The sequence below is a fragment of the Balaenoptera ricei genome, chromosome 10, assembly GCF_028023285.1.
Source record: "Balaenoptera ricei isolate mBalRic1 chromosome 10, mBalRic1.hap2, whole genome shotgun sequence".
NCBI classification, from domain to species: Eukaryota; Metazoa; Chordata; class Mammalia; order Artiodactyla; family Balaenopteridae; genus Balaenoptera; species Balaenoptera ricei.
In genome coordinates, this window is record NC_082648.1 from 39505077 (window position 1) to 39529402 (window position 24326).

General features: G+C 37.0%; 1 protein-coding gene across 2 annotated transcripts in view; it reads right to left on the bottom strand.

Moving 5' to 3' along the window:
- Positions 1 to 24326, bottom strand: part of SLC38A4 (solute carrier family 38 member 4) — a 71057-nt gene that overhangs the window by 18721 nt on the left and 28010 nt on the right. Inside the window, exons 2-6 of one of the 2 annotated variants that reach the window (XM_059935731.1) lie at positions 11911 to 12140; positions 7675 to 7765; positions 7052 to 7167; positions 4151 to 4224; positions 3594 to 3686 (exon numbers count right to left, since the gene is read on the bottom strand). In XM_059935731.1, coding sequence (XP_059791714.1) covers positions 3594 to 3686; positions 4151 to 4224; positions 7052 to 7167; positions 7675 to 7765; positions 11911 to 12029 — 493 coding nt within the window. In that variant the 5' untranslated portion in view covers positions 12030 to 12140. Of the gene's footprint in view, positions 1 to 3593; positions 3687 to 4150; positions 4225 to 4549; positions 4753 to 7051; positions 7168 to 7674; positions 7766 to 11910; positions 12141 to 24326 lie in introns of those variants that run through there. The other variant, XM_059935732.1, reaches the window with a different exon arrangement.

Below are 24326 nucleotides of genomic sequence, written 5' to 3' on the forward strand. Positions count from 1 at the left end.
CCCTTTCTCAAGTCCATCCACTCAGTGAAGAATAATACTAACTTGCTATTTCACACGTGATCAAAAGACTCAATTGAAAATAAAACTGACAAGTTTCGCATTGCAAGGTTTAAGTGTGTGCTACATCCTTCTGGTGAATTTTTGCTAACAGACATTTAAAGCAGATATCTAAGTTGCAGATTGAACTATTAATAGTTTAAAAATATTTCCTTAATCTCCAACAAAAGTAATAACAGTGATAACAATTCCCCACATTGTTTAGTTCTGCATGTGATCAGCTGAAAATCCACGTGAAAGAGCAAGGTGCATCTTATCATCTTCATTCCACAGCTGAGGATATAAAAATTTTGAGAGCTTAACTGACATGTCCAAGATCGCACAGCTTGAAAATGACAGACCACATCCAAAATATAAGATCCTTGATTTCAGGCCAGTGTTTCTTCTCTATTGTGAAATGAAATGATTTTTACAATACCTGATGTGTCTTCTGTAAACATGATTTGGTTAATCTTTACAAAGACCTTGGCTAAAGCTAAATCTTACAGAGGGTAAACAGAGGAGATATTTCTGATTAACTGGTTCAGTGAGGTACCATTCAATTTTAGAGCTATTAGTTGCTGACTCTCAGTGATGTCACCACTGTTAATGTGTTTGGTCTTCGAAAATTCAGAATGATCCAGACCTGTCTGGGTAATGTCAACATTATTCTGCTAATGGTCAGTGTTAATTTTTCAGGGGATTGAGAAAATTAAACGTTCTAAATGTGGAGTTGATAAGTACAGAAATACAAGTGATTTCTTTTAGGCCACGATAACCACTAATCACATAGCATAACCGAAGTGAGAGATTTTCAGGAAAGGTGTATGAAATTTCATCTCACTCCCTTAAAGCCACACTGTGGGGTGAGGGGCTTGACTGAGAGACCATGTTATAGTTTATTCCATTGTTTAGAAGCATAATAGTAGCTATACTTGGAACAATAGACAATGCTGTTGCCACTCAGCCTGTTGGGCTCAGGGCTAAGCATGTGTATGTCCAGTTAGTTCAGTGGTCCAAACAAGTATATTAGATCACCTATGAAGAGATCCTAGGAAAAGCATGATATTTTAAATCTTGATAAGGCTGAGAATTTGAACCAAATGTAAAGCAGTTTATTTTGTGGGGAATGGGGGACTTATATACTTGGGGCCCAATGCCAGTAAAATGAATGAAACAATTCCAGTGTTACTGCCAAATTCTACCCGGGACTGTAGTCTTACTATACAAAAAATATGAAAGACATAAATACAAATCATTAAGATATGACTGGATTTTATTTATCTGCTTACCAACTATCCGTTATCAGGAGCAGGTATAGTTGGATAAAGGTTACTAAAGAAATTGCTGCATTCTAGAAATGCTAGATAATTCCAGTGATTTTATTAATCAAAAAGAATGACCTCCTTGCAAGATCTCTGTGCAAGTTTATTTATTCCAGCATTGTTTGCAATAGTAAAAAACTGGAAATGATCCAAAACTGTTCATCAAGGGATTCAGTAAACCAATCATGGTGTATTTATACAATGGAAAGCTCAAAAGCCATTAAAAAGAGTAATATGCAAAAACATTCAAGGCATATTGTTAAATAAAAAAAGCAAGCGGTAAATCAGTATTAGAAAATGATCCTGTTTTAACAGTAACAATGTATTTGTTAAATTTGTCATAGAGGAAAACCTGGCATGGGTTTTTCTAAGGATGATTTACATAAACATTTCTTTGTAATTTATATATTTATGTAATATTTTTGTTTTTCACAGTTAGCATATATTTGTCTTATAATTATAAAAATGCCATTTAAAAACATCCAGGAGGGCTCCAGTGACATGGATATTGAATCCAAGAACTGGAGAGGAAGGGTGCATGTACTGAACCTGTATTATTATGACACTGTGAGGATGAACTATTACTCTCAATTGCATAGGTGGAAAAATTGGACTCAGAGGTGTAAAGTGATTTTCCCAAGGTCATAGATAGTGACAGAAACAAACTCAAATTCAGGTGTTATCAGGCGCCAAAAGTCTATTCTCTACTCATGGGTTTTAAAATGTCTTTTAAAAAACAGTGATATACCGGATATATACAAACAAGGCTAAGGGAGTCCAGAAGAGCTAGTACCTAATAGCCTAGAGAACGATGGATCATGGAACAGACAGAAAGGGAGAGCCAGAAAACGTGTATGTGTTAGGGCTGGAGGATTGTAAAAGTAGGAGAACTAAATATGGTTTGTTATAGTATGACACATGACACATAGGGAACAGATGATAGATAGATAGATAGATAGATAGATAGATAGATAGATAGATAGATAGAGAGATTGGGGTTTGTAGGAAAGTTATCAGAAACATAGGCAAAGGAAAGATGATGAAAACCCTTATATGTCAGACTAAAGAGTTTAAATTTTATCTTGAAAATCATGAGGGTATGCTGAAGAAGTTTATGCATGTGAGAAGCAAGAGTAGATCTGAATTTGAGACAGTTAATTTGGAAGATGAATTACAGATGGAAGAGGGGAAACTAAATACAGGAATAACAGGTAGATGTCTACTGCAAAAGTCTGAGCAGAAATAGTAATCACCTGAAGTGTGGTAGTGAGACTAGAAGGAGAGGAGAGATTCAAAGGCTAAATAAGAGGAAGAATGGATAAAAGCTGGTATTTGATTGGATTGTCAGGGTTAGGGAGAGAGGGAAAAGTTTAGGCTGACACCCAGATTGCTGGCTTAAGAAACTGGATGCTGCTGGTATTGTTCACTGAGATGAAAGAACAGAAGGATTGAATAACAGGTTTGGGGACTGGGTAGGAGGTGAGGAAATAAGTACCACTCTGTGGTGATATAGTCCAGGTCATGCAAGGAGACTTAGCCAGTAGGACATCTGAAATATGGGTCAAGATGCCTTTTGAGGGTCAAAGACACGATAGGACCAGTGAAGCTGGTGGGCATACATATCACCTGGAACACTATTAAAAATATGTACTTCTAGGCTCTCCTCTGGAAGTGATCATTCAGTAGGAATTAAAAGAATCTGTAGAACCAAGAAATCTGTGCTTTATAATGCTTCCGATGCCTAGCCAGATTTTTGCCTTAGCACAGTTTCTAGGGACACTCTACAATCGGCTGGCTCTGTGCAAGCTGTGTCTCAAGGACCCCGAAATTTGGCTATGTGCCTCAGATACTAAATTTTCCCTTTTATGAAATAAACTCAGTCATACCTGTGACACATCAACTGTTCGGTCAATGAGAGATATAAGCACTAATGCTTTAACTTTTTCAAGTAATAATTAAAGCCATTTGAAATCAAGAAAGGTTTTATTTTATATTTTAATTCTAGAATTTATTTGGTAGGGTTTTATATAGTATTTCATTTCTTAGATATTGCTATTTTCAATTAAAGAGGGATAGCAAATCTATTTAGGAAACTCTACTTTTTAAATTTAAAAATGATAAAACAGCTATTTTTCTGTATTTAAAGGGCCTGTTCATTGCCATTGAGTTTTCTTATTTCTTGAACATCTTTTAGAAAGTTTAAATGGTTTGTTGAAAGCTAGATCCTCTTACCTCCAATGTTCTGCATTGTAATGGAAATAAAAGCTCCGATTTTCCCAGGCCATCCGAATGCCTTTTCACCTAGTTTTTCATAAATTAAAGATCCTATAATCAAAAATGAAAAGAAACTTGTTTAAAAAAAAACTGTTTTAGTGACTAAAATATTTCTACGTAATTCTACACTGGAGCCTCAAGCATGTAAATAAACACCATATAGAAATTACAAACCCCAAATACGCAATCTCAAAAGCCATTACAAAATATGGTAAATGTTCTCCAAACAAGAAGCGATGCCTTCATTTGTCTTGGATCCATGCAGCAAGTCAGAACTGTTATTTCTATCATCCCCCAAAAATCTTTTTCTCTATTTGGCTTGAACCTGAGCAGGTCGCCTTTCACTTGTCTCACTTGCCCAGATAACTAAAAACATGCAGAGACCATGTGATTGGGGTTAGAAGAAAATGAAATGTAAAATTGACTAACACCATCCTATAAGTATAGAGCTAAAGACTGAAATACCCTTTAATGAGAATCGAAATAGCATGTCTTGGGTCTAGGGAGTAGCATACCTCCTTCCTTTGCAGTCTTTAATAAAAGATGAACTGAATAGAGAGATAGGATTGCCACGGCAAGCAGCATGATTCTGTGAAGGGAAGAGAGAGGAGACAATAATGTTTCTATAAAAAATAAGATGCAATAATATTAGATGTTACAATACATTATTACACTGGTCTTTTCAATCATTAACTTTCCAAGAGTATGTGGATTTGGGGGAAGCTGAAAAATTCTTTTCAGAGCTCCACCAATGCCCTTAAATGTCCCAGAACTGGAATTGGCTTTATTTTATGGGCCAAAATGTACTACTGGAAGTTCCTAACACACCTTTTTTAGTCTTAGATTCTACCCAATAGTAGAATCTGGTTTATAACTTAGATGCTAAATGTATAGCAAAATTAGCAAATACTTACTCAGCATATGGGTATATGTACACCATATTTGCGTGATATTCCCATGAACATTTATAATTGAAGGGCTATTCAATGACCTGACTAAACATTAATCTAAAATCTAGAAATACAGAAGTCAAAGCAAATTCTGAGCTCCGTTACTACTGAGTCTGCATATTAGATGACAGTGATCAGATGTGTGAACCAGAGGGTCTGGCAATTGCCTGTATAATAGAGAAAACAGAGAAAGGTTAAGTCTAGGGTGCAGGAAAACCTTTGCTGTACTCAGAAAAATCATTTCTGGTTCAGGACCCTCCACATGTCCACAGGCATATATGATTTCTTTATGTATACAGTGATCAATGCTTCTCCAAAAAACAAGAATTGGACAGCAAAAATAAAGAGTGTAGATAGAAGCATCTATATCATAAATGAAGGCACAATACTAAACTTTACCTGAAATTAAAAAAAAAAATCTTATCCTTTGTTTAATATGATGAGAGCACACCAAACAGTCTTCTGTCAATTGATCTAATTCTTTGGTAATTCCTTGGGAAGTCAATGTTACAAATGTAGATTTAGATCACGAGTTACAAATGTTATAACTATTCTAGCTCTATTGTACTGGGTTTTTTTTTTTTCACAAAACATGTTCACCAGAACTGCCTAATCAATGTCTTATTCATACATTTTTCCATATACGTTATGAATTGACCTGTTTTTAAAGAATTATGTAATTCAGATTATATAATTTTGTTCCCTGGAAAAATAATGAGCGTACCCTGTATTCTAAATACATTTTCTGCTTTGGCAGAAAATACTAAAAGTAACACCGATGAAATCCTGTGTCACTTGTTGGGAATTAAGGGAGATTGCTGAATCCAGTTTGGGCTACTTGGATACACAAAACACACCTCATGATATCTAGCTATGTAATTGTTCTGGCCAAATTAATCTGCTAAATGTTTACAGGCCTGAAATGAGGCTTTCAGTTTTAAAAGTGGAATATTCTCCTGCCATGAAAATGAACTCTAGGATTGGGGGGAGTGTTTCTTACTTCTATTCATCAGTGATCTATGAAAATTTCCTAATTAATTCTAATGGTATGTGTAATTAGTGAGGAGAAGGCAGTCTTTTGTCTTAGAGATAGTGTACATTATAAAAGTGTACAACTATGCATATGAATAGACCTCTAGCCATTAAGAGTCAGAAAATTTTTAAAAACTACTTTATTTCAAACATGGTTTAGAAAAGTAAAGCTGAGATCAAAACCCATTCAGCTAAAAAATACGACACCTAACAATTCAATCAAAGCACTGACACAATATAAATATTTATAGTTCAGCCCGATCCTTAGCCCTCAAATAGCTGTGTGATTACCTAATCATAAGTGATATTCAGAACACAAATAGCATATATTTATAATATAAATGTTGCATTCTTAGACAGTTATTTAAGACTCCAGCCCTGCGTTAGGGGTTGTGATCTGCATTCATACTGATGCCTGACTAACATTAGACTTTATTCTTGTGGAGCATTTCACTGCCACCAACTGTGTCTTTGAAAATACCAGGCTGTATGTAATGCACAGATGTCTGTGGCTTGTCTGTCACAGACAACGTGGTGTCCATCCTCCAGGTTGGCTATGTGACGCTGCTATCACTAGGCAGCATTCGACCAAGTTTGGATAAAGTGCACCGGTTTAGGTATAAACTCGGGCCACTCTGCAAAAATCCCCGCGCCAAGCGCTGTTTCTAGGTCTTGGGGATATAGACATGCAGTGAGTAAAAACAGACATGGACTCAACCCTTTGGAGATGATAGTCCAGCAAGGGAGAGAGACATTAACCAAATGAATCAGACGACTGCACTAAAATATTAACACTGTGATGAGTGTCTAATAAGGTGGTTTGTCCCAGTCACGGAGATTGGGGGAAGGCATAACTGAGGTGAGGCTGAGCTGAGTTATGAGGAGTTAACTAGTTGAAGAGGAAAGGAAAGAAGGTTCCCAGATCATGTGCAAAGGACCTGTGGTGAGAGGGAATGGCACCTTCGTGGGATGGAGAGAAGGTCACTGTGCCCAGTATATCTTGTATATAGGGGCACAGGAGATGGGACCAGGGCATGCAGGACTCTGTAGGTCTGGTTTGGGAAGGGATGTTTTTCCTAAGAGTGTGTATAAAGTCAGATTTGCTGCCGGGAAAGATCTTTTTAACTATTAAACACCAAATTGTTTTATAATGAATTACTTTGTAAAATGGTTCCTATGGACTGTTAGGGTTCCAGCACTTTGGGGGATTGAGCACGTAAACTTTCTGCCATTTGGTTAGGGATGGCTGGTTGAACAAGTATGATGATTAGACTGCTCTGATTACTTTTCGTTGCTGTTTTATTTCAAAGGAAGAGAATATGTTAATATTTTCTCAGATCATTCCTATTCACAAAGATCAAACTTCAGATTAATTGAAAGAGCACCAGGTATGCGCGGGCTTTGAACCAAGTGTAGATATGTCCATTCACTTACATAAAAAGGATGATCCCTGTGTTGGCCATGGCATAGGACAGGCCCAGGATTCCACTGCCCATGATAGCATTACTCAGATTGAATGAAGACATTCCAAAGGAGGTGGTTCCAGGATGCTTGAAGAAAAAAGGATGCGTGATAAGCAAATATTTGCCAAAGGACGAACCTTTTTTTGGATTATTCTTATCCTATATTATCTTTACTGGAGGAGACTACCATCCAATAGTGAAGAATAAGATAAAATCACAGTGAATAAAAGCCTTGACTCAACTTCAATAAAAGTGTGTATTTTTCAGTGGAATGTAGTACTTGATTTAAGCAGGGGTCTCAGTAAAAATAAAAAATGCAGGTTGAGTAATATAAAGAAAGGAAAGCATGTAGGATTGCAGATTGCATTTGGGTTAGAATGATTTCTCCAAAAAACAAATAAATTTCATAAATGATTTATGCAGCCATATGGCGAACAGGAAAAACAAGCCCTTATTCCAGTAAGGGCCTGAATAAACAGAGAATGTGCTGATCAAGGCTTGGAAAATTTCAGTCACATTGTTTTTGCACAGAGACCCAGGTAGATCAGACATCCTCAAGTCCTGTTTACTGCCAGAAAGCAGAAAGTCACTTACATGTTCATCGTCATAATCTGCCAGCTTCTTTTTCCCCAAAAATCCATTTGTCAGAAATTTCTGACTTTCAGCATCTTCATTAGTAAATTGACTGAACACACACACACAAAGGAAAAGAAGACAGTAAAAACATCTAGTAAATGCTCTGAATTATATTTATGTTTCAGGTGATCTGTCACTGAATTAGGAGAGGAAAAACAAGACACTTAAGACTTTTTTTTCTCTTCTCCTCCGCATACTAGTGTTCCTTCCAGACCAATGACTGAGCCCCATTTATGAATATACTTTGGGAGGGAGGGAGAAAGTTATGAAGGAAGAAAATATTTTTTTAGTTGGGATCTTTTTTAAGCCACATTTCTTCTTCCCACATTGACTATGCAAAAAAAAAAAAAAAAAAAAGAGAGAGAGAGAATAGTTAGAGCTAATTTTGTTGCCATTTCGAGCCCTCCCAAAGAAAGTGAACAGAGTAGCGACTGAGTTTTCTCAACTGCTAATACACCGTGATCAGAGGATCTTATTAATTCAGTAAATATTTATTAAGTGCCTTGGCACTGTGATCCCATCTCACTTGATGCTCAAATGTCTCTGTGAGAGAAACTTCCATGTCTCTGCTCTAAATATGCAGCGACTATGGCTCAGAAGAGTGAGGTAGCGTGTCCAGCCCCACCAGATCCCAGGTCTAGCGTCTCCCACAGCACCATGCAGCCCTGAGCAGGGCACTGTAGCTGGCATTTTCCTCTTTTTTGGCTCCGTCTTTTTATACACATATCCCTTGCTGGAAAGGAGTTGGATGGTAGCTCTGTGTTGTGTTTGGTTGTGTGTGAGTGTGTGTAGTTTAATTACTCTGAAAATGTACTTGGATTGTTAGACAATGAACGAAACTAAGAAAAACATTAAAGAAATCCAATGAATTAGTAGAAGAGTTGGGAGGACTTTAAGATTCAGGATTAAAGAACAGGACTTTAAGATGTCACAATCCATGGAACATTATGACTGCGGTCTACTTGGTACAGGCTGGGAGCTGCACATCCCCTGACAGTACTGGTCGGCTCCTGGAGCTCTATGCCAGAGGTTTTGAGGATATGGATCTAGTACCAGTCACATTTCCGAAAGGCTTGACTAATGAGTTCAGCTGCCACCATTGCATTTTGACACTGCAAGATATCACACAGGCTTTCTTTTTGTTACAGGAAATGCTCAAATATGTATGCTTCTTAAAAGTGCTTTATAATTAGGTAGATCACAATTTTAGGGCATTTCTTGCATGAGAAAGTAAAATAAAATGATTGGAGAGTATTTTATTAAAATAAGCCTTAGAAATATAAAAGGGGAAAATAATTATTATAGATCTGTACAAATGATCTCTTATATTAGAAGCTAATTCTGAATATATCTTATGAGAAAGAGGGATAACAAGGTTACTTTTTGAGAATAGAGAACAATATAAGGTGTAGATAGAACGAGCAGACAAAATCACAATGTTTTGTGTGCTTTTCTAAAACTCAAGAAGTGGATTTTCTTGAACCTCATGGTGTACAATTTAGGAACATATCCTGTCATTTTTCTCCTATTTCTGGAAGGAAGTATAATGCCCTCAGATGCTGTCTTCTTCCATCTCTGCACTTCTGCACTCCCCCTCCCTTTTGTGCTTCATTTTAATGTCCGTAGTTAATATACTTGCTATGTGGAGACTGGTACATAATGTTCATAGTTGGAAACGGAGACAATAAGATGAACTGGAGCCCAAAATGGGCCTAATGATTATAAAAACAAAAGTGTCATCTAGATTTAAACTCTGGAACATCCAACGTTCTATTTTAACCTTAATCAATAAGTTAGAATCCTTTAGTCCATGAATAATTTTAAAATTTTTAAATGTGAAAGTAAATAGACTTTCTCCTTTGAGGCATTTGCATGTTCTTATTTTGGCATGAGATGAGTTGTAGTCACAAAACATGCCAAGACTGTATAAAATATACGAGAAATGTCTGCAGTGTCATCAATGATTTAATACCAAACCCAGCATATATTGAAAACATAAGTATAATGATTCCAAATAAATGTATTATGTTGAACTTCCCTCTAAATTTACATTCAAGAGATCTATCCGAACATAAACAAAACCCATCTTTTTCAAGTGATCATACAATTGCAAAATGATGACCCACTTGAGTCAGGAGTTACAAGCTAGGTCACTGTAAGTGCTCCGGAACACATTATCTGAAGCTAACAAAAGCATTCTTGCTCTTTCCATGATGGCTTTCAGAGGACCAAATGGAATGACTCTGTAGGACTGTTCTTAGGACCATGTCCCCTTCAGCTCTGCCACCTCCATAGAGCTCACATCTGTGTGCATCCTTCTCAGAAACAAAAGAGCCCTCAGATTTGATCAATTTCCTGAGGGTGATGAAGTGGAGGAGGAAAAACAAAAGTTTACTGAGTATCATCTATCTCAAAGGCACTCACTTAATCCTCAGCAAAGTAGGTGTTGGTTTGCCATTCTGCATTTTCCACTGAAGCTCAAAGAAGATAAATAACTTCTCCAAGGTCAGGTAACTCCTCTGCAGATTCCAAAGCCCTGGTTCTACCACATTGTGCTTCCTCAAGAGTCACCTAACTAGAAAGCATCATGTTTACATCTCCACAGCCTCTCTCATCTGACAACACTAACGTTTACTGCGCTGGCTTCTTGGAGGAAGAACAGTGCTTCCTCCCGACACCCTTCCTGGATGTTGTGAATGCAATAAGATGTCTTGGTTTGAGGATAATATTCTCTACTTTAGACTGAGATTTGGTCAAATATTCACTTCCGAATGTCTTAAGTCATGTATAATTTGTGTTATATAATATTTTGTGAGAAATTAATAAACTTATCAAATAACAGTTGTGCAGCTACAATGTACCAGGCAGTACCATTAACATGTTGTAGTGGCATCGTGAACATCTGGACAGGGAGAGGTTACACAAAGCAGGGGGTGGTCACTTCTAACTGGGGGAAGGCTTCACAGGAGAACTAACATTGAGCTGAGTCTTGAAGGATGAGTGCAGTCAATAGAGAAAAAGGGGAAGGTGAGTGGGTAATACTAAAAAAAAGGTCATCCCAGGCACAAAGAGCAGAGCTAATGAAGGAACAGGAGCTCTGAGTGGCTCGACAAAGCTAGAAAAGAGGGTATCAACAGGGAGCAGGGCAAGAGATGGACAGGAGAGCAAGATGAGGGCCAGATCATGAAAGGCCTTATATGCCAAGTAATGTATGTATAGTCTAATCTTTCTCCTATAGCTAATGGGGAACCACTGAAAGGGTTTACCCAGGGATGGAACATAAGTCAATTTGCAATTGTAAAAGATTACTTTTGCAAGGGATGTGAAGGGCTAGTTGGAAGACAGCAAAATATAAGACAGGAAGACAAATCAGGGCTGTTCTAGTAGACAGGTGACAGATGATGAGGGCCTATAGTAAGATGGCAATAGAATAGGTACAGACAAGTGGGTAGATTTGAAATATTAATGAGGTAGAACCAACCAGATATAGTTGAACATTGGATGTGTGGTTTCGGGGAAAGGATGAGTCAAAGTTGACACCAAACATCCTTTGATTGAGTTCCTGAATGATAGTGATGACTTTCACCAAGATGGGATTGCTCGAGGAGGGGCAGATTTTGAAGGGAATGGCAGTAGTTCAATATTAGACATTACAAGTTTGACTTTATCAATGAGGCAATTCAGACACATGAGTCATCCAGTAGAGATGTGTAGTAAACACATCTGTGAGTTGAAATAGAAGTGGAACACACGGAAGATATGGCATATGTTCAGTGGGTGAAGCCTGATGGCTGTGAATAAGCTTGCTCATAGGACACTTTTAGCCAGAGAAGAATCCCTGCAGAACTCTGGAGATGTAGCAACAATTACCGGGCAGTCAGAGGAAGAGGAGTCTGAGAGAATAGTCCAAAAGGTAACAGAAGTGATAGGCTAATATCATTTAAATTATTCTATATTATTAATAGGGACAAGAACACTGTAACTGCAATTCTAAATTAATCACACAAAGGATTGACATACAATAATAATATAATAATGTGTACTTCAGGACCAGAGAGTTAATGTGTTAACATCAAAGTCATTGTTATCTCTCAAATAGGTACTGAATCCAATTTTTCCCAACAAAAACCTTGTTTTCCATGTCCATAAACGTCTCTTATTTTTCCATGGAACCGGGTCATTTTAACCCCATACCTGCTCATTGCTGCCTTTTCTAAATTTCCCATCCCGGTGTAGCTATCTTGAATACTTTCTCCACTGATGCTCTCATCATCAGGTTCGATGTTGACATTGCTCAGTTCCATGGGATCCATTTGAGCTGTCAGCGCTTTCTTGTCCACACACAAGCTCCTTCAGTGTAAACAAGATACTGTACCTTCAGCTTGAGGCTCTTTTACTTGGAGTTATGTTCAGAACACTCTGTTCTGCAAACAGAACACAAAATAAATCATTATAATTTATTTTAAATTAGATAAATAAACACTAGTCACCTATTTGTGTATTTTCTCTGTAAAATCATGGAAAGGAAGTAAACTCCTGAAAACTTCACATAAACAAGTCCCCAAAGTTTCCATTACCCAATACAAAAAAAAAAAAAAGAAAAAGAAAAAAAGAAAATGGAAGAGAAAAAGGAAAATTCTTAATAAATTGCCAAATCAGCAGGTATTTATAGAATGCCTATATGTGGCAGGTGCTTTGTTAGTCACTGTAGGAAGAAAAAAAAAATCTTAAGACATGGCAGCAGTCTTCAAGAAGCTTTAGCTATTTGTAAGCAGATTGCATGACTTAAAAGGGCGACCATAGTAAACTGTTGATAAAGGAAGATCTGCCAAGGCAGAATCTACCAGTGTCTCTACCAGCAGTAACACAGAAAATTACTGCTTTAATTTGTTAATTGGGCATGAAAGAATTAACACCACCAAAATGCTTGATAACATGCAACACAGGGTAGGATCAGCCTCAGGGAGCCACTTTCCAGGCACTTGGATCATGAAGCCAAAGTTAAGAATAGTAACAAAAGCAAGTACAGATTTATCTTTGAATCAGCCTGAGTCACCATCTATATAAAGTTGAAATGCACTTTAACAAAAAAGGGGTCCAGCTTTTAGGCTCTGCTCTGCCTTTAATTCATTGGATTTCAGCACAAGTTATTTAACTTTTTTTGACCTCATTTTCCTCAACTGTAAAGTGAAAAGGGGTGGACTGGCACTGTGTTAAAAGATGCTATGAGGGCTTCCCTGGTGGCACAGTGGTTAAGAATATGCCTTCCAACGCAGGGGACAAGGGTTCAAGTCCTGGTCCGGGAAGTTCCCACATGCCGCGGAGCAACTAAGCCCGTGCGCCACAACTACTGAGCCTGCGCTCTAGAGCCCAAAAGCCACAACTACTGAGTCCTCGTGCCCCAACTACTGAAGCCCCCACGCCTAGAGCCCGTGCCCCGCAACAAGAGAAGCCACCGCAATGAGAAGCCCACGCACCGCAACGAAGAGTAGCCCCTGCTCATCGCAACTGGAGAAAGCACGCACGCAGCAAGGAAGACCCAACGCAGCCAAAAATAAATAAATAAAATAAATTAATTAATTAAAAAAAAAAGATGCTATGAATCCATTAATGTTAACGTTCTGAAATTTTTACTATTGAAATTCTTGTTGAATCATTATATCGGTAGAAACACTATCACTCTTGGAATGTGTGGTTCTGGAACATGCACTACCCATTTGGTAAGGAAATCCTGAGCAGAGAAACTAACATAAAAATTGCTCCAGAATTCATGGAATCCACAAATCCCCTGACAAATATGAAACAGCCACATGAGAAGGCCTCCACAATCCAGTGCTGCAGCAGCACATCTGTGAAAGACAACTCACACTCAACATGAGTTCACACCCCAAATCACAAAAGTTACAAATCACACATGGAAACTCATTAGGAGTGTCAGCAGGCACAGGAAATAATAAGATTCATACCCGAGTGACTACAAACTGCAAAGTAACTTAAAATGGGCTTTAAAATTAATATAATAAAAAGTAATAAAAGATTCAAAATAAGAAATAACATCCACAGATTAAGAACATGGTAAAAAAAAAATCAGGCTAGTTTGAGACACAGCCAAAAAAAGAATTCTAAAAATAAAATATATAGTCATATAAAAAACTCAGCTGAAGGGAGAGTAATGAAACTGGAAGATAGATCAGTGGAAATCACTCAAATTATATCACAAAGAAAGAAAGAAAAATATAAAGAAGTTAAGACACATGGGGAAGAAAAATGAGAAAAAGAAGGTTAAACATACCCTAATAGTTATTCTGATATGAGAAAATTATGAGACTAGGGAGAGACAAAAAGGACATAGTGGCAAAGAATTGTTGGGAACTAAAGAAAGGTAGTAGTTCTCAGGATTTAAAAGAACACACAGTACTTCAAGCAAGAGGAAGAAAAATGAATATATTCATTAATATGAGGTAGTGTAAGTGTATAACATCAAAGATGAAGAGAGAAATCTTAAAAGCACTAGAGAGAACAGAAGTAAGACACACATGCAGTTAAAAAAGAGAAACTTGTATTAACTGAGTACAAAGGCTTCTCTCAGCATCACACAGTATCAGTTTCACTTCCCAGTAGCAATCACTAACGACAGTTACTGTTTTTAGTTCTTCATTTAAAGTTAGTCATTCTAAATTTAAACTATTCACTAAAACCTCTCTGACTTGGTTTATCAACTCTAGACTGACACTTAGGAAGGATAAGGAAATTAGCATACTTCTTTCTATACTCCTAATTCCTTCCCCCACCCTCTTAATTATTTCAGTTCATGAAATACTTCTACAATGTTGAGATGCATAATAATTTCATCCTATTCTGTAAAACAAATCATAATTTATCTAAAGGATGTTTCTGAACACTAAGAATGAATAATCAGCATTTACAACATTATTATTGTGTAAACAGTATGCCCAAAGAACCTATGGTATATTTGACTACATAATAAAGGAAATATAATCCTATATTACTAAAACTTTAAATGCAAATTATCCATGCTCTTTTACTTTCTGAATGGCTTCCTCCTCCATCCTCTGGGTCTTGTTCAGCTGCCAATGTTTCTTGAATGCCATGCCATCTCCTTTCTTCAATTCATTTTGCATTGTGCTGAAATACTGCCTTGAATAACTTTTTTTCACACAATAGGTCCATGTTTGCAAACAGAATTTCTGAGTTGTGTCATGTTGGAAAATGTCTTTACTTTGCCCTCAAACTTTTTTGATTGTTTGAATTCTAGATTCAAAATCATTTTCCTTCATAACGTTGAAGACATTTGTCTCTTGACTTCTAGCTTCCACTGATGAGTCAGATTCTCATTTCTTTGATTTTTTTTCTTCTGGAGGATTTTAGGATCCTTATCACAATCTGAAATTTCTCCAGGATGTAACTAGATGTGAGTAGTTTTAAAAATTCGTCTTAGATCACACGTGGAGAGCCCATTCATTGAAAAGACTTGTGTCTTTCTTCTGACCATGAAAATGTTCTACTATTTTAAATCTGTTTCCTCCCTCTAAAACTTGTATTAGTCATGTATTGGACCAGTTGATCTCTATTGCCAAGATTTTCTCTTTATTTCCCATCTCTTTATTACTCAGTGTTCAGGGATAGTTCCTCAATGTCCAAAATAACAAATTTGATCTTCAGTTGTGTGACATTGTGATATAATAATAAATATACATTTGATCTTCATCCTCATTCCTGTCACAGAGCTCCAAATGTAATACAATAAATTAATATTTGGGTTTTGTCCCCCGTTCCTGAAATAGCTCTGGAATGATAAAGGGGTTTTTGTTGTTGTTTTTATTCATAACAAGACCCTTTCAACCACACCTGAGTTTACGTTAATGAAGTGACTTTTGTAAAGCCCCTAAGGATGGGGGGGCTGGTTGCCAGGGGAACCAACCAAGTGATTAGAGAGTTGGAGCTTTCAGCCCCACTTCCAACCTCCTGGAAGAGGAGAGTGGGTGGGGACTCACTAATGGCCAGTGAGTTAATCAGTCATGCCTGGTTAATGAAGCCTCCATAAAAAATCCTAACTAAAGGGGTTTGGAGAGCTTCTGGATTGGTTACCATATGGAGGCGCTAGGAGGGTAGCGCACCAGGCAAGGGCATGAAAGCTCTGACATCCTTCCCCTCATACTTTGTCCTATGCATCTCTGCCATCTGGCAGTTCCTGAATTATATCCTTTTATAATAAACCAGTAATCTAGTAAGTAAACTGTTTTCCTGAGTTCTGTGAGCAATTCTAGAAAATTATTAAATCTGATTTATAGCCGGCTGGCCAGAAGTACAGGAGGTCTGGACTTGCCGTTGCATCTGAAGTGGAGGCAATCTTGTGGGACTGAACCCTTAACCTGTGGGATCTGATGCTGATTCCAGGAAATAGTGTCAGAACTGACTGAATTGTAGGACTCCCAGCTGGTGTGGGAGAATTTGTCAGTGTGAGAAAAACCCATACTTTTGGTATCAGAAGAAAGTATTAAGAGTAGAGTAGAGGGCTTCCCTGGTGGCGCAGTGGTTGAGAATCTGCCTGCCAATGCAGGGGACACGGGTTCGAGCCCTGATCTGGGAAGATCCTACATGCCGCGGAGCAACTGGGCCCGTGAGCCACAACTACTGAGCCTGCGCATCTGGAGCCTGTGCTCCGCAACGAGAGGCCGCGATAGTGCGAGGCCCGCGCACCGCGATGAAGAGTGGCCCCCGCTTGCCGCAACTAGAGAAAGCCCTCGCACAGAAACGAAGACCCAACACAGCCAAAAATTAATTAATTAATTAAAAAAAAAAGATATTCAGTTAAAAAAAAAAAAAAAAAAGAGTAGAGTAGAAAAACATTGTTTACTTTTAAGCTGTACCCATTTTAGTTTTCAACCTGCCCACTAATTATTTTTCACACTCATGTTTTTAATTTCTGAGAATCTGTTCAGTCTCTTCCTCTCTTTTCATAACATCTTTTTTTGTTTGTTTTACAGATGCAGCATTTACTCAATCCTTTCTAAGGCTATTGATTAGAAGTTTCCAAAAGCTCTTTTTGTCCCCTAAATTATGCCTTTTTTTCTGGAGTCATTCTGTTTGTTAATCTTGGCCCTTCTCTTCCATATGCCTGGTTTTCCTTAAACTCTTAGCGATCCTAGGTTGTCTGTTCATATTTGTGAATGAAGAATATATTGGTTAACTTAGAAAGCTAGTCCTTGGGGTTTCTCTGAAATCTTGCAGGCTCATTACACTGATGGGTTGCTCCCTTGTGGGTCCTGGGTAAGTGGCGTCTATGCACCCGGTCTGTGTGCAGAGCACCTGCAGGACCCTACTCACACACACAGCTGGCACTGTAGGCGAGGTGCCTCTGGAAGAAAAACACAGTGATGTATTTTCCCCTTTTGGTGGAGCTTACATTCCTACTTGTTATCCCTTTTTGCCTGCTGTGGAGGCCCTGATATTTATTATAGAGTCCATTCTCAGGCTCTCTTTCAGACTAGATTACAGCCTTATCCTTTGGGCAAAAGAGGCAGCCCAAACAGACCAAGAGTCCAAACCAAGGTTCCCTGGTGAACACCTGGTCATTGGTTGTTGGTGATTCACGCCTCCTCTTTGTATATATTGACTTAACTTGGAACCGCTACTGGGGTCCTTCTGGAAAAAGCCCATTTACCTGGTTTATCCCGGTTCCTTTTCTCTTTCACAGGTTTTGCAGTGCTATCTGCTTCCTGGCTTCTAGGAATTCTTAAAACTTCCATTTGTTTTTGACACTGCTATTATTTTACAGAACTTTTGTGGTTTTGTTTTCTTAAGAAGTACCATTTTGTTTGAAGTTTCATTCTTTGAATCCCTCAAAGGTAGGTCATAAGCCCCCCTATTTTAATCTACTCTCAAAGCTTCATAAACCAAGGACTCCTCAAGTCACAGCTTTGGCCCAGGCCTCTACTGTGATCTCCAGTTCCAAGTGTCCAGATATACACTTGCATATCTCAAAGGCAGTTTAAATTCAATGTGTCTAAAAATCTAACTTGTGACAGTTCCCTTTCTTCCAATATTTCGTCTCCAAAGAATGTTGTCACCATTTATCCAGCTCCTCAAATCAGAAATATTAGTCTTCTATTATAATTTTTTTTATCCCTTACTTCCAGTCTTTTCCAAAGTCTAGTTTATTTTACAAAGAAATTATTTCTCAAATCAGGCTACTTCTTTCCCTTTCTTACACCATCAGTCTTGTCCAAGCGACCATCATTTCTTACATTGTCAATTGCAACAATTGTAATTGATGCCTTGAGTCCTTTCTTGCCTACTTTCTCCCTCCTCATTCATTTTCCACACAACATCCAGAGTGATCTTTTAAAAACAAAACTTAGATCATGTCATTTATTTGCATAAAACCTTTTATTGTCTTCACTTTACTCTTAGGATAAAGTCTAAGATTCTCAGCATGCCCACAAGGTTCCACATGGTCCCTTCACTTCTGGCTTCATTCCTTCCACACTCTCCCCACCTCGCTGTACTAGCTACTCTGGCCTCCTTTCCATTTCAGGGACTTCCCAAGTTCTCTACCACCTCAGGCCATTTGCACATTCAGGTCACTGTGCCCGGAATGATCTCCCCCTCCTGCATGCCACGATTTGCTTAGTCAATCCCTCTGGGGGATTACAGGAGTATATATGTCAGCAGTCCTGGGGACTTCAGCTAAAGTCTATTTCACACTGTACTTATTCATAGGAACCTCATTAATTTCATTCACATTAAGCAATGTTAATCCCAGGGTTAAAAACAAAAGAGAAAATGTCAAACACTCTTATGGTACTTACTACATGCCAGACATTATTACAAGGACTTCACATCTATCAACTCATTTAATTCTCACAGCATCCTACTGAGGTAAGTACTATTTTTGTTCTTATTCCCATTTTACAGATGAGGTAATGAAAGTCCAGAGGGGTTAAGCATCCTCTATGCTACACCACCTCTGTGCTGCTGTCTCTACTACAGAGAACTAAAGCCCAGACAGGGAACAGAAAATCTGGCTTTGGTGAGAAATAGAACTGGTTGTAAGTCCTGACCAAATTAACTAACTGCTGACTTTCTGTCATCCCATGTGCAAAATGAGAATAAAGCATTGTGAGGGTTTAAATGATATTATGCATGGCAAAGTTTGGTTTGTAGTAAGCCCTCAATAAATTTAAATCCCTCTTCCCTCTCCCAATCATCAGAATTTAATTACTGCCTACATCTGCATGCAAATGTGTATAGTATTTCATATGAATATCCACACACGCATATAATTTACCATAAGCAGTTAGAGGACCTTACAGGTCTCAAACTCTCACCAACATTGTAAGCAAGGTAGGTACTCCTTCACAAATAAGAAAATTGAAACCTAATCTTATACTATTTTCACCATATATAAAACACTTATTTCATTCTCTTTTGAAGATGGTAAGATAGATCCCATGAAGTATGAAATAGTAGTTTAAGACCTTGGCCCCCAAACCTAATATTGGTCCCAGTCAAGGGACATCTCACAAAAGTTGGAACACATTTTCATAGCTCGTGTCTTTAGCTCTGAAAATTCTATTACCTATTTTAAGGGAACAATAGCTAAAAGCACAGTTTTAAAAGAATTAGAACATGATGAGAAACTAGATACTCTGAGTCATTTGCCTGCAACACAAAGTACATCCTTTGAAGCATTTAGACGACAGCATAATTGCTAAAACTTAACCACATGTTTAATCAATATGCAGGTATTTTAAAGATGGTATTTATTTATTCAACAAATACTGAGAATTGAATATGAGCCAGAAACTATGAAAGACAGAGCATGGATAAGACAGAATCCCTGCACCTGATGAATTCTGTTTAGTATAGAAAACAGATGTTTGAACAACTATTATATTATAACTTTTACTTTTCTCTCTGAGTAAATATGTTTTGAACAAATCAGTGAATCACTGCCTGGGGAGGCTAGAAAAGAATGATGTTGGCAAACGCTGTGATTGAAAAATATAGTAATATAACATAGTACAATATAATAATAAATATAATATAATATAATATAACATAATATAATATAATATAATATAATATAGTATAATATAATATAATATAGTTTTCATAGCCATAGATTCTTCTGCTGCTCCCCATCTCAGTACATGGCACCTCATAAGAGGTGCTCATAAGTGGAATCTGGCTGTCACTATTGACACCTCCAATTCTCTGTCCTGAACCCCCCCTCCCCTGTTCAATGATCACCAAGTCCTATCAATCCTTCTTGCAACATTTATTTAAAATTCATTTACTTCTCTCTCCATGACCATTATGGTATTCCAAATGACTACCTACTAAAGGGCCCAAAATGATTTTTCTCAACACTTCTCAGAATAAAGTCAAATTTCCTAATAAGCTGTAAGGCTCTACATAGTTTAATCCAGACAGAGCTCTTTAGTCCTGTATTGAATCACATCCTCCCTTACTCATTAGATACACTGGGCTTCTTTCATTTCTTCACTGCCACCTCAGGACCTTTTAACATGCTGTTCCCTCTGCCTGGAATGCCCTTCCTTGCATTCTTACCCCAAGTGTCTCCCAAAGTTAACTAAAAGAACCTGAAAGTCTTTAAATGCCACATGGTCAGAGAGGCCCGACATCTAGAGTATGGATGTCTCCATGGAGTATGGTCTCCTCTCCCTCACAATAATTATTACACTTTGCACTTACACTTTTAGTTGTATGATTATTTGATAAATAACTGTCTCCTCCAATAGGTAAAAAATTTCACGAAGGTGGGAACAGGGCCAGGTTTGTAGACTATATATACATATTCCCATCATCTAGCACAGTGCCTGGTGATACATTCTCATAAGACCAAGGCAACTTTATATGATCTCCTTTATAGATACAAGTACACACTCTTGTTATAGCTTTATAGGTTAATATTTCAAAGTGAAATAGAAATGTTTCCTTCTGGTTCCCAAGAGAAAGGACAGCTTTGTTAGACAAAGAATGTTCAAAATTCTTCTAAAAGAGAAATCAGATTTGGTTTGACAGAACTTTTGGTAGTCTAGCCTTTCTAGCTAATGAAGTTAAGTTTCTCTGCAAAGGAGATTCTGCAGAAACAGACTGGATATTCCGGTGCAGTGGTCTTCTGCATTGCCATTTAACTTCACTCATTCATGAAGGTGCAAAATCAAAACTTGAAACAGAAGTATTTGGCACACTATCACCATTTGGAAGACTTTTTTTCATCATATTTATTAAGCCAGCCAGATGTCCTAAATAGCTGATTCCTTGTATCCAATTTCTAGTTATTAAACATTATGTATAACATTTCTTTGTAACATTATTTATAAGCATTTATTTTACCCGATAAGTGAAAGTGAAAAAGGAGCTAGCATTTCCCACCATCGCTATTTGTTTTGTCTTTCATGCCAGCCCAGTTCTGATGAATCTACTCTGAAATCTAGGTTTAGGTGGCAGATTTTACACTTTGGTTGAGTGTGCAGGAAGTAGCTGGTCCTGCAGCTTCTAAAAGCCAAATTACCTTGCATCCGAGGAACTGATTTAAATTCACATCCAAAACATATCTTAGATAAATGAACATAGGTTTGACAATGAAATAAACCTAATATTACCTTTATGTGAAATTCTCTTAAACAATTTCCCCAACAATGCCATTCTAGTCACAAACTGATATTCAGATGGCTTATTAGCCTACGGCATGATTTCTCACAGAAATTAGCTTCCATAAAAGCATCCACTGTCATTCAGTCTGATGTGCGTCTTAGAAAAGAAACTGCCAATAATAGCAGGACCATATTCACTTGACTACTTCCTATTGCTGGTGATAATATTTTAGCATTTTTCATTCCCTTCCTCTACTTAGACATAGCTTAGAAATAATATCAAGGGAGAACTAGAAAAGTTAAAGGAAATAACCTTACGCTGAGGTCTTGTCCCTTTGCTAAGAATATTACATGCTTGCTAATATAAGAATTAAAGCAGCCCTTTGATGAGGTATAAAGGATTATTCATAAAATCTGAATACATTATTTTGCTTACAAATTTTCTAGCTCTGCTCTGAGAAAAAGACATAGATTCTCTAGTCATCTTAAATGTTAAGAAATATCTGAAATTCCTGCATAAATTTTAGTTCCTATTTTCCCAAACAATAGTTTGTTTCCAGAAATGAACAGCAATATGTAGCATATATGAAATTAAGGTAGTGAACTGTTTATGCTATCCATGTTAATACATGATGTTTAATAATCTGTCATAAATTATGCATACACTAAGTTCCAAAATGTCTACATTCTATATAATAGATACTGGACCACCCCCAGAGTTACTTTTTTTCTTCTGAAAATAAATTTTTTTTACTTTCTTTAAAGTAACTCATGTATTAAAAATAATAGCTTCAATAACCCATAAAGCACACTGTATAACATGGTTAAAGAAAACTCAACAGTTTAGCTCTCAAAACTACATTTCTCAGTACTTAAAAGTTACTGATATACTTCCTAGGAGTATAAACATAAAGACTTTCCAGAAAATCGCAAAACATTATCTAAATATAAATCTGAACAAATAGAAGATCTTGGCCTGTAAAATAAATGGCCATCTTTTACAGGAAACATACCTAAATTTCTTTAGTTCGTCAAAAATAAAAATTCTTTCATCCAACAAGTTGCCCATGAATATGATATATATCATTTCAAATATTTTTCACCGAGTTATAAAACACTCAGTTTTGTTATCACCTGTGCATTTAATTAAAATAATCACCATGCATTCTGTAAGAAGCTCAAAATACAAGGATACTTAAATCCATTGAGAATTCTCCCCATCTGATTAATAAATTTGAGGAATAGAGCTCAAATTTTTAATGATTCCAGTCCTTCCAAATCCAAAGCTTTGCTTATATTCTATTCAATCTCCCAGTTTCTTCTAGTAAATTTGCTGCAAAAATACTCCTTCACTAAAATGGTTACATAAGAAGACAAGGTAAGACACAACTTTTGTTTTTCATTTGACGATGATGCAGCCCTAACATTTAGCCTTTCACATCTGCTGCAGTGATGTGATGTTCCTTCTTTGATTAGACTAAGTTTTTGTGGGTGTTTTTGCTTTCAAGATAAAGAAACTCTTTAATGTTATAACACTGAGAATGCACTTCTCAAACATTATACATCTTCCTAAGACAAATTAAGTCGGCTCCTCAGAGTGATTAACCAGGAAATGTAAATAACTAAACACTTGTTACCTGCTGGTTTTGCAATGTTTCCCTTTTCTATTATCCACCTAAAATTATCTGCAAAAGAAAACTGCAATCAGGATCTGGGTAAATAATTTCAATGTCTGACATTATATTGAATTGATCTTTTTTTAATGAGGAAAAAAAAAGTTACCCAAGTAGTATTTTCAAACATTTTAATTTGTAATAAATAATCAATACCATAAAAAGAAGAAAGGAAGCATTATTTTAACACTGCAAGTTTTCATGTAAAAACAGTTTTACCTTAATTATTTATCCAGTCCTGTGCAATCTTTCCGGAATTGTTTGGAATGGCAGACCCCTGTTGCAGAGGTGACTTATGTGAACCTTTGGGGATCTAGACAATGATTTAAAGACCAGTGGGAGTGAACTAGACAAGCCAATCACCACCACCACCTCACCCCAACACCTCCCTCCGTCCAACTTGCGTCAGCTCTTAAAAAAAAGAGAAGCTAAATCAGTTTACTGTTGTACATTTGGATTAAACATCAGTTACACCAATTTCTATTTGCTTTTAGAATTTTGGCTTTTATGCAACAAAATACTCACTAACTGAAAGTTTTTTCTTGATTGGTGTCATTCTGTATCAAGATTCTATAGGTTGGTTGACTGATAAATCTCAAAATGTTAATTTTTCAACAGGTTTATGAACTTACTTAAGTAAAAGTAAAATAATACCAGAATAACTGAGTCAGACTGCTTAATGAATATTGTAATCAGAATGCATAGACAATATTAATTGAATAGCAAAAGAGTTATTTTCTTTTGAATTGTCGATATTATTCAGAGGAAATGTTATAGAATAACAGACACTCCCAACAGCACCAAGTTACTCAAGGTGCTGTGAGGTTGGAAATCATAAGCCCTGTCAGCCTCTGCTACCATTTCAAAGGCAGTGTGCTGAGTAGGCAAAACACTATTTGGAGTTTTTAAAGAATTTCTAAACAGATATTTTCTCCCTTTCAAAAAAATCTACTTGGCTTTCCACATATTAGAGGAAGAGTTCAAATATGTTGGCAAATAATTCATTCTGTTATGAAAATATATAAAGCAGACATTCTGAAAGTGAGGTGAGAAAAACAGATTAAAAAATCAATCCAGAATTAAGGGCTCTTTGCCTTTTTAATATTTATAACATGGATAAACTATCTGATAACCAATCAGAGGGAATGCTAGATTGCAACAGTTGTGTCAATTACCTATTTCTAAAAAAAAAACCGACTAAACATTGTTCTTTGAGTAGGAAATTCTTAAGTTGATGCAAGACATTAAACATTAAACAAAACGTCCAGTTATCCATTTCTCTTTTCCATTT